At 42.7% G+C, this 12,977-nt stretch overlaps 1 protein-coding gene across 6 annotated transcripts in view; it reads left to right on the forward strand.

Moving 5' to 3' along the window:
• The first annotated feature begins 3,988 nt into the window (after positions 1-3,988).
• SLC44A5 (solute carrier family 44 member 5) overlaps positions 3,989-12,977 on the forward strand; it is a 377,697-nt gene continuing 368,708 nt past the window's right edge. For 4 of the 6 annotated variants that reach the window (XM_060304202.1, XM_060304190.1, XM_060304207.1 and 1 more), the window contains exon 1: positions 3,989-4,218. Coding sequence is in view for 3 of the 6 variants with exons in the window: in XM_060304190.1 (XP_060160173.1) it covers positions 4,185-4,218 (34 nt within the window). In the remaining 3 variants the exon portion in view is untranslated. Of the gene's footprint in view, positions 4,219-5,218; positions 5,241-12,977 lie in introns of those variants that run through there. The other 2 variants (XM_060304219.1, XM_060304205.1) reach the window with 2 other exon arrangements.

The following is a 12,977-nucleotide window of genomic DNA, read 5'->3' on the forward strand; positions in this document are numbered from 1 at the left end:
TCCCACCATCATTTCTCTTTTTACCTTTCTTTAGCTCTAGTCACGTAATGGCAGGTTCCCTTAAAACCTTAGCTGTGGTGAGTATTATGATTCTTTTATGGTATGTAAAGTTTTAAAATACTAGTTTTTTTTTTTCAATAATGGGGCAAGTTTGGATTCTTTTGATATTCTTTGGTGTTAACATGATTAAAACCCATGGGGCTTTTGTTTCCCCTTTTCATTTTCCCTAAACTACGGTAGTTAATTTATGGATAGGCATTCAGTATAAAATATTTCAGCCAAAAATACTCTTCTGAGGGTTATAATTTCAACATTTTTACTGCAATTGCAGTAACACACAATTAATGACAACCATACTTTTGTAGTATGAATTATATTTTCACTTTGGTCTTTAGTATAATTTGTATGACAAGTTCATTTTCCCTGTTGAGCTCACTTGATACTTCCACACAAGGAATATGTATTCCTTACCTCCATTCTGATTACCTTAATCTATAAGCAATCTAGACAGGGCTGGAATAATCTAAGAAGAATGATTATACTACATATAACTAAAGTTACCATTTTAGCACTGTAACTAATTTTTGAAAGGATTCATTCAAAACCTTCCTATAAAGGGAAATAGAGTTTAGGCCAGTTTTGTCCTTGTCACCATCATAATCATCAATACTTTTTCATCATCATCAAATAAAATGTATAAACTTCCTCATGCCCAGCAGAATTACATGTGACTTAAAAATTATTTGATTTGCTGTGGTCATTCTCATTGATGGCTCTAAGGACAGCCAGAAATTTAGAAACACCAATCTCTGCAATCTATCTTTAGAAATCATGATTAAGTGGACAAAAAGCCTTGATAACCTCTAATTCTAAGGGTATGTAGACACCAACAGAATCAGATTAGATCCAAGGATTCGGTTCAGTACCTGTTCTTTGATAAAAGTTGGTTGATGGGATGTGAAAACAGATACACAGCCCATAAGCTGTATATTACTGGCAGTTTTGTTCTGTTAAGCCTGCCTTGTTTTGCTTTGTTTTATGTTAACCAATATCAAAAAGGATATTTTACCTGGGAATATGGATTCCTGACTCTTAAAAAATCAGAATCCTTATAACCTGAGGTTTCCATTCCCACAAGGCAGCCTGCAGCTCTCATGTGCTCTCAACTCCCCGAAGTCCCTACCCCTTACTCAATAAAGCTTACATATTTATACTGCTTGTGTGATGTATTTTGCCTTACTGATCCCTACAGGCATTCTATTTGAATCCTTAAACAAAAGCATGCACTGTGGGCTACCCAGGGCCTGAGTAGTTGTGACTGCAGTGTCTCTGGGTCGGTTTCCTCATCTGTTCCGTTGGGCTCAATAAATCTCTTTTGACGGTTTTCTGTGATAGTTGTGACCTTCAATTAAGAAAATGCACATAAAAATACTTTGAAGTTCTACAAGTTAATCACATCCATGTACAAAAAATAGACATAGTTTGTCAACTAAAATTTTGAGTTCCCTCTGCTGAGAATAGTATTGGCATCCTGGAAGGAATAAATAGAAGAAAGGAAACTATCCCTGGCCTGAGGCAGAAATATTCCATTTTATAGGCAGCTGGTGTCATGGGATGAGGCTGGTGTTGAGTTAGAAGAGCTGCACAGAAGTCCTGGAAGCTGTGCACAAATAATTGCACCTCCAGGAACCTCATGTCCCCATCTATAAAACGTGGAAGACAGGACCTGCCCTCTGAACTCACAGGTTTGTGGTCAGGATCAAATGAAATAAAGTATGTGAAAGTAATGAATAAACTGTAAGACATTATCTTAATATAGGCAATAATTAGTACTTAGTGATAAAATATGAACGCATAAAATAAACTAAGAATGTTTACAAGCCTACTATTTACACATCTTAAGAGTTTGAAAAGGTTTTGAATTAAATCAGAGACAGATTTTCAGAAGAGGAAATTGAGTCTTATTTCTAGCTATGCAACTGAGAATGGGCCTATTTTGCTAATTAATATAAGCTTGCTACTTGCACACCTTTGTTGTAAGAGGATTTGGGTATTTCACATTTTCTTCAGATTACTTCAATATAATACATTGTATAAAGTTAAATTTAGAAAGAGTGCAAAAAATAACGTGATGATTTTGTGACTAAAAAATCTCAGGATATTTATTAGAGCTGGAAGGAATCTTTGAGATGATATTTTACAAATCAGGAAGCAGAAGAACAGAGGGATTAAATGACTTGTGTAAGTTCTCAGAGCTATGAAGATGCAGGGCTAGAACTCAAACCCAGGGCTTTGGACTCCAGTGTTCTTACTGGGGCACCGCATCAACGTGGGGGCAATTTCTGGCTAATGATACTGAATTGAATCACTGGATGTTTAGATAATCAGATTAGGTTGGGAACGTAGGCGGAGGAAAGGAGACGTGTTGATAAGATCGCTGTGAATTAGAAAGCGGGTTTTGGGGAAACCTCAGCTCCTGTAAAGAAAAAAAATCAATTGGCACCTTCCCGCATACATACTGGTAACCTCCTCCCCACACTACCCCTTCCGCCTTTCTTTTAAAGCCCGGTTACTACCTTTACATTCTCAGATGGGTCAAACTTTTGCATGACCTTGCTGTCCCGGGACACTGGTGAGATTCTTTCTCTGATCAGCACGCTAGAGGAGGACAGCTCCTCCCGGATAATGAAAACTTTCCAAACTCACAATCAGAGCAAGAAAGAACGCGGCCACTGGAACAAAAGTTTCTACGGGAGGCCAAGAAGTCACTCCTCCCCCTCCTAATTCCTCCGACTTGAACTTTCTTTCCTGTTTTTCCACAGCCCCAAGGGACCTGTCCTGAGTCTTCTCTATTAAGAGGTTTAGGGCCTGGGACTTCCCTGGTAGCACAGTGGTTAAAAGTCCGCCTGCCAGTGCAGGGGACACGCGTTCGATCCCTAGTCTGGGAGGATCCCACATGCCGCGGAGCAACTAAGCCCCAGCTCCACAGCTTACTGAGCCTGCGCTCTGGAGCCCGCGAGCCACAACTACTGAAGCCCTCACACTGTAGGGCCTGTGCTTGGCAACAAGAGAAGCCACCGCAATGAGAAGCGCGAGCACCGCAGCCAAGAGTGCCCCCCCACCCCCCCAATCGCCACAACCAGAGAAAGCCCACGTGCAGCAACCAAGACCCAATTGCAGCCACAAATAAATGAATAAAATAAATAAATAAATAAGAGGTTTAGGGCCTGAACTAGGTCATTCTTCCAGGTGACTATCGCTGGGCTGCCTGTGGAACTTAATTTCTCTCCTCTCTACCAGTTTCCCTCTTCCCTTCTCGGTTCCGGAGGGGCAGAGGCATCGGCGCGTCCCGGGGCTTATCGCCCGCTTGGAATTCGGGCTCGGTGCACGAGACCAGCTTTGAGCGGAGGACGGCGGCGGGGCCGGGTCGCGAGTGCGGGCGCCGGCACTCCTGCAGTTGGCCTGAGTTCTCGTTGGCTTACGGAGACCGGTGTCTTTCGCCGGCCCACGCAGCCGCCCACAGCGCGCCCTGCCGCCTGGGGTGGGGGTGGGGGTGGGGGCGGGGGCTTCGGAGGCCTGGCCTGGAGGCAGGCAGCACGCGGGCGCCGTTAAGAGTCGGGCTGCCTGGCTTTCTCCTCCCGGACCGCAGATGGCTGCGGGTCCCCCACTTCCTCCAGCAGCCCCCCGCTGCCGCCACAGCCGCCTTCCCCAGCAGCGGCTGCCGGATGACAGCGCCGTCACTGGTTGGATTGGAGCTGGCGGCTCAGACGGGACACCCGGGGTAGGGAGTGGGGGAGGGAGGGTGCAGGAAAGAGGGAGGTCAGCGCTGGGCGGGCACTCGGGGAGCCCAACGCTGCCCCCCTCCAGCAGCAGGGGCAGCACAGCAGCATCCACAGCCGCCGCTGCCGCCGCCACAGCGGCCGCAGCAGCGCGAGCGCGAGCCTCGCAGCGCGGCGCGGCGCGGCAGAGAGCAGAGGGGCGGCGGCGCCGGCCCCAGACGAGCCGAGCCGAGCCGAGAGCGCAGCCGGGCCGCCGCCGCCGCCGCCTCGCAGATGCCATCACAGCAACAAAGAGCTTGCTGATCTGAGAGCCGCGGCGAGAGCTCGCCTGGAAGCCACGGCGCCGGCTCCCGGAGCTGGGCGGCAGCAGGAGGAAAGGCTCCGGGGGAGGGGAGGGGGCAGAAGATGGCCAAGAAGAGAAAGCCCCCCAGCATTAAGGGTGAGTTCTGCTCCATCCTCGCCTCGCCCCATCCCACCTCCCACCCGCGGTCCGCTCCTCTGGCTGGCCTGTTTACACTCAGGCTCGGCCAAGTGAAAAGCTGCCTGCTGGGGAAGAGTTTTCCTTCTCCGGGAGGTGGGGAGACCTCAACACTGCTGCACCTCCCTTTGCCTCCGGGGAGACTCCGATAGGAGTTTGTCCCCTTTCTGTAACCCGGGGAAACCAGAAGACTCTCTCACCCCACCGCTTTCCTACTCCACAAGCTTGGGTATCTGTTGCACCTTACTCCCTCAGGGCAGTGGGGAGAGAGGCGACTCTCGGCTCCTAAGGTCTTAACCTTTTCGGAATCTGGCCGTGTGTGTGTGTGTGTGTGTGTGTGTGTGTGTGTGTGTGTGTAGAGAGAGAGTTAGTTTTTCATGGTCTCTGCTATCCCTTCCTTCCACCCTCCGTCCTTTCATCCCAGGGTGACAAGTTCTGCATCCATTTTCCCAACCTCCATCCTCAGGAGGAGAGAGGAGCTGTCTGGCTCTCCTTTTCCCCAATGGTCAAGGAGACTCGCTACGGGCTGGGTCCTCGCAGGCTATTTCCCCCTTCCCGACCTGTCGAGGCGGGCAGTGACTCATGCTGAGCAGGGCCCCTGTTGCTCCTTTGGAACCAGGGCTTCTAAAGTTGGAAAGTTCCGGGGCGGGGGGCGGGAGAGGCGCTGGCAGGGAGAACGAGGAAGAGCTTGTTGCTGGGGTGACTTAAGGCGTCGCGGCGTTGTCGGGAGCTGGACTCTGGAGGGAGCCTCCTGGGCGGCGTCGGGGGGGGGCGGGGGGTGCGGCCGTCCCCAGGACTCGCGTAGCGCAGCGCGGCGCGCGGGGAGCAGGTGCAGCGGCCGCCGGCGGTCGCAGCGCGGACTCGCAGAGGTCGACGCTCGCCGGCTTCCTAGCGCTTCGGCTCTCCAGCTGGGGAGCCAGCAGTGGCCGAGAGGCTGTTTGCAGCACTGCAGAGAGGTGGAAGCCAGCTCGACACCATGCGCGGTGAGAAAGGCTGTGCCGGGGAACTGGACCTGAGCTTGGTGGGGAGGAGGAATGAGCGGCGTTTGAAGTTGGATTTCGACCCAATGGGCCTCATGGCCCGAGAGGCGAAGATTTATTGCGCCTTGAGGTTATATAAAATAGGACCATACTCTGAGATCCGAGGGGGTGTACTATTGAAAATATCGTCTTGGTTTACAGAGCGCGCCAGGCTTTGGCTTGCTTCTTCCTTTTTTCCCGAAGTCTTGCTTGTGGGAGCTTAGCTCCACTCTAGAGGTCACTAGGGGGACACAACTTTATCTTGGTGCTTCAGCTTGCTTTTTCATTGCCCTGGAGTACTCAGATCACCTATTGAAAAGGGTTTCAAACCATGATCCTCAATCTTTTGGAAGATGTTACTACGAATCACCCGGGATTTTCTGCTAGAAACTATAATATATGTATAATAATTTTATTACAATTTATTTCCTTAAAAATAATACATCTCCTGTAAAATAGAAGAGGCCTTAAGCCTGATTTTTTCTCTCCCAATGAATTAGTACATGTTTATAGTGGTAGACGACTAAAGAAAGAATGAGAGAATATATTCATCTACCAACAGTTTCCTTATCATAATGTCAAAGAATCAGTGTGAATCCAGATTGACAGGGTGCATTAGCTGCACTTTTGGTTCGCTCCTTTTTTATGGAACCATATGGCACCATGAATGAAACAGGAGGATTGGTTTTCAGCACTGCTGATGTGGCTGTCCATTGGCAGAAATACATTACATACCCACCCCAAACCTTGCAGATTGTAAATCGTCCGTGAAGAGTGGAAAAAAATTTTACAGTTTTACAGTACATGCTACCTGAGACATTCTTAACCTGAGATTAATCTTGGTAGAAGTGCCAAAAGATACAAACGAGACCAAATTAATGAGACGTGAACTAGTATAACAGTTTGATGAAACATATCTCATTACTAACCACACCACCCCCCAAAAAAACACTAAGAAGTTTTTGATTTGTAAGCCAGGACAGGATTGTGTGTATTTTCTTAAACTTAACTTGACAGTGAAATAATTGAAGAACAGCAATTAATAGAGTTTTGTCATTTAAGTGTTAAGAGTTCTTCTGGAGGAATTAATAATCAAGCTTTCCTAGGAAATGGGGTCTCGAGAAATTTTATTGTAGTTCTTTAAAAATAAAGTTTTCTCATACTACGTGTTTTACTTAAAAGTAATGTTATTTGGTGCTTAATGACTTATGTTTTTTTCTCTCTCGACTAATGTTGAGTTTCTTTCTTTTTTTAACCAGATTACTTAATATTTCTTAGACGGAAAGATACCTTTAAAAAAATCCTTGGAGTTTCCCTTTAGCAAAGCACAGTTAACTGTGATAGTTTATAGATAACAAAAGCAAGCCCAGGAAGTTGGAAGCCATTAACTTGTCTCAATTTTACCTTTTAAGAGGAGAGCTCTACAAAAGCATCCAACTGCAGCCTTGCTGAACTGCTCTCAGACGCCTGCTTCTAAGCTACAACCGACTAATCTGGGACTGCCTGGTAGAAAACAAAATTGCTAAGTGTTCGGGGTTTTTTTGTTTGTTTGTTTTGTTTTTCTTTGGTGGGCTGGGGTGAACTTTGCTCTATAATAAACTATAGGTTTAGCAACATTCCAGCCTGTGTTGGTTATCCTTTTATGAGAGTTGTTTCTCTGCTTAGCTACATTGCATGCGGGGAGAGATCATTTGTTAGACCCCGTGACAGGCAAGTTGCTCATTGGCTTCTGAAATCCTAACAATAGATCCTACATATCTAGAACAGCTAGAAATTGGCCAAAGGGAAATGCAGTTTCTTAACATTGACAGAAGAATAAGATGAGTTGGCAGTATTTCTCAAGGGATACTAGCTTTCATTTGTGACACCTCATTAAAGGACAGCTTTTCGAAAAGGCAAATAGAATATTTATCAATCCAATATTTATAATGTTTTAATGAAAAGAAATGCTGTAGTCCATTATCAATAAATGTTATAGAAACACAAGTTAGTTACATTGGTTATAGTGCTATTAACACCCCTGCCCCCCCGACTTCCAGTATTAGTCCAACAAGGATTTCTCACTCAATTACTTAAGTTTAAAGGTTAAGTTATGCTTGGATTCATCTATTCATGCATTCATTCAGCAATATTTATTGGCCACTGAATATGTACTAGGTTCTGTGCAAAATATTAGGGATGCAGTGATGAACATGATAGACAATGAAGGGGACATTGAAAGAGGGGGCTGGAAAGGCCAGGTAAACAAATACATAAATAAGAAAATTTCACAGTGATTAATGTCATGAATAAAATAAAACAGGATGATATGCTAGAAAGTGTGAGGTTACTTTAGGTTGTCTGAAGAGATGACATTTTAGTTGGGAACCAAGTGATGAAGAGTAATTTGCATGCCAAGTACTGGAAGATAGCACTGCAGGCCTTAAGGCAGGAAGGAGGTTGCAGTTTGGCACGTTCAAATACAGAAGGATGGCCAGTTAGGCTGGAGTGTAGTGGGTGAGGTAGAGACGGGTAGGGAGAGGCCAGGGTTTTTTCTGGCCCTAAACAGGAGTATAGATTTTATTTTAAGTTCAGTGAGAAGCCAATTGGATACTCATTAGATGTTTAGGGTTACATTCCTATCCTTGAGGATGATTTCAGGGAGAGCAGCTTTCCTACGTCAGCTCCCTAGGCCAAGTAAAGCTACCTAATGGACTTCATTTTTCTAAAAGGTCTAGTTATATTGAAGCATTCCCTCATATTATCCACCAAAATGCCTGCAATATTTTGGGCTGGGATGTTGATAGCATTTCTAGGAATCTCTGCTTAAGAAAACAATTCTAAAGAGAATGAGGACTAATTCAGCATTTTAGTAAAGATTATTAGGGTAGTCATCCTCCCCATTCCCCCTGCCAGCAAGCCTCTCAAAGCAAGCAAATCTTAGGAAAAACATATTGTAATGGTAGAAGGGAGGAGTATAAAGAGTCTGGAACATTACTGTGCAGTAGGCGGAATGTGGAAGGCAGCATGAGGGGCTCCTAGGTAACGGAAAGGGGTCCATGAAAGAGGAGTGATGCTGGGAAAGGGGATGTGAGAAAGCCTGTAAGACAACATCAGCCAATTCCTGGTTTTGCCAAGAGAAGCGGAAGCCTGATGTGAGAGTGTTCTAAGAGAAACACTAATTCAAACACAAAGGAAGTTCAAATCAGGGTACCTTTATGCTTTTGACTGATTTTTACTTGTGAAGCATTTATAACAATAAAAGCACACAGGCTCTTAAAAGATCTCTTTGATTTTACTCATTCATTATTAGCTTGTTCTTATGGATTATAAACCTCACAGATGAAAACGCATGAAAAAATTTAATGATAAAAACTGCCATTTGTCGGAGGTAGCTGCTTGACATCTAGTTAGCAGGCAAATTACACTCTTGAATTTCTATCTTGCTGTGGAGTTGTTGGCAGGGGGCGAAATGGGGTCTGTGGGCTGATTTTCTGCCCCCTAAGCATTTGTGCCTAGGTGCCATGATATTTAGGGGAGATGTAAATAATAATTTTAAAGCCCTCCACTGCCTCTCCCACCTCCAAACTGTCTACTTCTTTGCCAGCGATTAATAATAAAAAATATATTAAGAATTTTTGTAGCTTCAGGACTTTGTATAGTCCCCTCCCCCTCCTTCTTTGTACTCCAAGGGACTCTGTTGAGGCTAGCAAGAATGGTAGTACTTCAGGGATTATGTGACTAAAAATGGATCTGGTCCTTAGTGATACTGTAACACAGTGTGTTTATGACATCAGAGTTTTTTCATAGCACTGAGAGTCATAGTATGTTAGAAGGAAGGCTCAATGTTTATAGAGTTTGTGGAGCAATGCTATAGGAAGAGGTGAGTGATGCTGCGAAATATGAATAGTCTATATCTAAGGAATTTGGTCAAGTTTATTATTTGTAATATATATTATATATAAGTCAAGATATGTCTATATATATAGACATATATGTAGAGAGAGACACATATATAGACATATCTTGATATATATTTAAACTAGAGCTCAGTTCCCAATTTATATTCAGATTTCACTATACATGTGAGCGTGATCATATCTGCATTTTACATATAAGGAAACTGAGACACAAAGACATTAGGTACTTTCTTGAGGTCTAAGAATAAATTATGTACTGTGGATAAAGGCATAACCAAGCCCCATGACTGTCTCCCCTTTGCCTACATTCAGCATTTTAATATCTGTTCACTTTCCTCAAGGTCTGTCAAGTCTACTGTGGAAAGGTAGATAAACTTTTTTTTCCTGCTGAATCAAGAGGATGATATACTTTCCTCAGAAGTGTCACAACTTTATTGTTTGTGATCCACTTTTAAAATTAGAAATACATTGCTAACAAAAAGTAGGCTAGCTGCTCACAGATGCTAAGATGATATTGTACAGAGGTTTTAGGACTTTCTAGAGATGGGGAGGCAAGACAAGGTGAACAAATGTTCTCATTTTTTGAAGTGGTGTAAGTGGGAAAACATGCATCTGGGTCACCTCTGAGGTAGATTCAAATTATTTTGCCGTTCACATGGTAAGCCATTTGACTGCTGTGGTAGCCTGCCTTTAAGATGGCTTCAATGTTCTTTGCCTACTGGTGTTCACACCCTTACATACTCCCCTCCCACACTGAACTGGGGCTGACCTGTGTGACCTGTAGAGTATGGTGGAAGGCTATGTTGTATGTAAAGGCATTGTGGCTTCTGCCTTGCTCTTGTATATCTGGTGCTTTCTTATATTGATTACTTTTGGTAAAACACTCAAGCACTCCTGTGGAGAGGCCCATGTGGGAAGGAGCTGAGGCCTCCCGCTAAGAGCCAGCTTCAGCTTGCCAGCCTTGTGTGTGATCTACCTTAGAAACAGACCCTCTAACCCAGCTAAGCCTTCAGGTTGCTGAAGACCTTGACAAGGGCAGTTGGAATAGGTTAAAGAGAATGGGAGGAGGAGAATTAGAGACAGCAGAGTCAACTCTTTTGAGGGTTTTTTTCCCAAAGGGAGCAAAGTGATGGTGCTGTGGCTGCGAGCAGGCGTAGTCATTGAAAAAAAAATTTTTCTTAAGATGGGAAAAATAAACGCAGTTTTCGTTCCTTGTTTTTGGTCACCATTTGCTTCGTGAGGTGGTCTTTAACCTCTCTTTCACTATTTTAGATTTTGGCTGCTTTCTAGAACAGTTTCCTGGGGAGGTAAGGAGGAATTAGTGTACAATGATTTTAAGTCACTTAGTTATAAGATGTTTCTTTTTTGTCTTTATTTTATTTCTCTAAATATATTCTCTTTAATGGATTTCCTGACAAAATATTTAATAAAATATACCACAATAGGAGAAAGTTCCCACGAGAGGAAATTTTGCCAGTCATCATGTTGCTGACTATAGCAGTCCATTCTGTCAGCTAGAAAGCTCAGAAGGGACTAAAGAAAAGTTTAAAATATTTTGTGTAGGGGCTGGCCTAGTGGTTCTTGACCAGAGGCAATTTTGCAGTGTCTGAAGACATTTTTGATTGTCATTACTGGGGTGATGCTATTGGTTTCTAGAGGGTGCTGCTAAACATTCTATAGTGTTCAGGATGGCCCACACAACAAAGAATTATCTGGTTCAAATTGTCAATAGTGCCAAGGTTGAGAAATTCTGGGCTAGCCCCATCATTTTTTTTATTCTTCCAGAGAGAAGCTAGGAAGCTACTTCTGAAAAAGGAACCCAAAAGAGGCTGCTTTATCTATCCCATTGTTCTACGTCTAGACGAGGCACAGCTTTCTAACAAATAATTAGGGTTCAAAATAAAGACAGTTCCTTTGTTTGCCTTTGCTTTCTCTCCCCACTCCCTTCTCCTCCCTTCTGTTGGTTCTCATCGTATGTTCCTGTGTTTATAAACTTGGGTTGTTTCCCATGAGGGCAACATGACATTAGAGGCACATTAAAGTCATGCTAAAAAATCCCTAGTTCAATTGATGAACCACAATGTCACTTTGCTGATTCCTATTCTGCATCTGTCTGACAATTTTGTGAAAGAAAAGATCAAGAATAGGATGATTTGTTATGCTCTGGCTCTTTAATGAGAAAGGATGGGTGGCCTCCCAGCCATCTTTTCTGTGGCTTCTCTTGGCCATTAGGACTTCAGAGGAGAGCTGCACTCTTAATAGCTCTACTGTCAAGGTGTGTGTTACCTGACAAGACTCCGAACAAAGTCAGGAGTGGTCCTAAGTACTTGTTGAGTGACAATTTTCCTGTAGGGTGAAAAATTTTAAATCCAGTTTTATAAAAAGCAATTCAAAATTTATGTATTTAAAAAACTTGAAGGACAGGTTTTTTATGTACATTTTGTAGTTCACTGGATTGTGTTTCACTGTCCAAATCCAGAGACAAAAATAAGATTTTTAAATTGACATTAAAATTTTATAAAAAATGTATTGTCACTCTAGGTTTGCCCTACAAAAAACTTCAAAAGTCATTTTCAAATTAGCCTATGATTATATACATTTTGTAAGTATTAGTTTAAAAATATCGAGTTATAGAATGAGCAAAAACTGCAAAAGCTACTTAATAGACATTCATACTTCACAAATTCTGGTATTAACAGTATCTTTCACTTTGAGTTAAGCTCTTTTTTTCTTTTTAGCCACTGTTCTCATCCTCTTATTCACACTTATTTTGTTTGGCTGCACAAAAATGTCATCACATTCTCTTCCCATGGCAGTGACATTGATTCTGCTGATTTAACACCTTTACTGTAGTGAAAGAATATCTGTGACTAAACAAGAACCATTATGTTGTTTAAAAGAATCTTTGGTCATAAATAAATGTGTCCAGGGATATCTTAGCTATGTGAGGTAGGACAGACTTGACGTTATAAAGAATAGAATTGGAATCCATCCCTTCCCTTATTCTTGTTAACCATTAAGAAAGTCTTACATTAAAAGGTATACTTTGTAAAACTTTATGGTAATTCTGCATTGAATAATTATCACACTTATCACACATAAACTTTATTTAGTCATCTATAGAAACAACACAAAGACAAAAAGACAGGCTTCACATGCCTAATTCTAAGGTCAAGATTGATTATGTTTTAACCTCTAAATTCTCACTGCCTGATTCTGAATCAATGCCTTAAGTATGATGAAGAATAAGCAAATTAATAGATTATACATAAGTTTATATGGGTCAAGAGAGGCATGTAACTTATTTAAACTATTTGGTAAACAAACCATTTTCAAGTTTTTGGCAGCATTAAATGGTAGAAAAGTATATTAATTAAAAATAACTAACTAAAACAAGGCTTTGAGGAATTCTAATGGTAATATTTTTTAGCTCATTGCTTATATTGTATTAAAGGACTGGAATATCTTTTGAATATTTAGAACATTCATGAATCTAGACTTCCTTTCATTCAGTTGGTCCTATTTAGTGTTGTTTTATGCTGCATCTTGTATTTCTGAAAACTGGGTTTTTTGTCTGTATTGAGGCTGAAGAACCTTGAGAACTGCTACTGGCAAACCCGTGGCTCAGGAATCCTCAAGAAGACCATTGGGGTGGGAAGGAGGTTAGATTGTGTCCTTGAGTAACTTTAGGCGGGGTGCTCTTTATGAGGGATTTCCTAAATAAACACGTAGTCTTTTCATTCCTTTAGATATGCTAAAATTTTTCTTGTAATCAAGAAAAAGCTATCTTGAGATAGCTCTT

This window comes from Globicephala melas, chromosome 1, assembly GCF_963455315.2.
Source record: "Globicephala melas chromosome 1, mGloMel1.2, whole genome shotgun sequence".
NCBI classification, from domain to species: Eukaryota; Metazoa; Chordata; class Mammalia; order Artiodactyla; family Delphinidae; genus Globicephala; species Globicephala melas.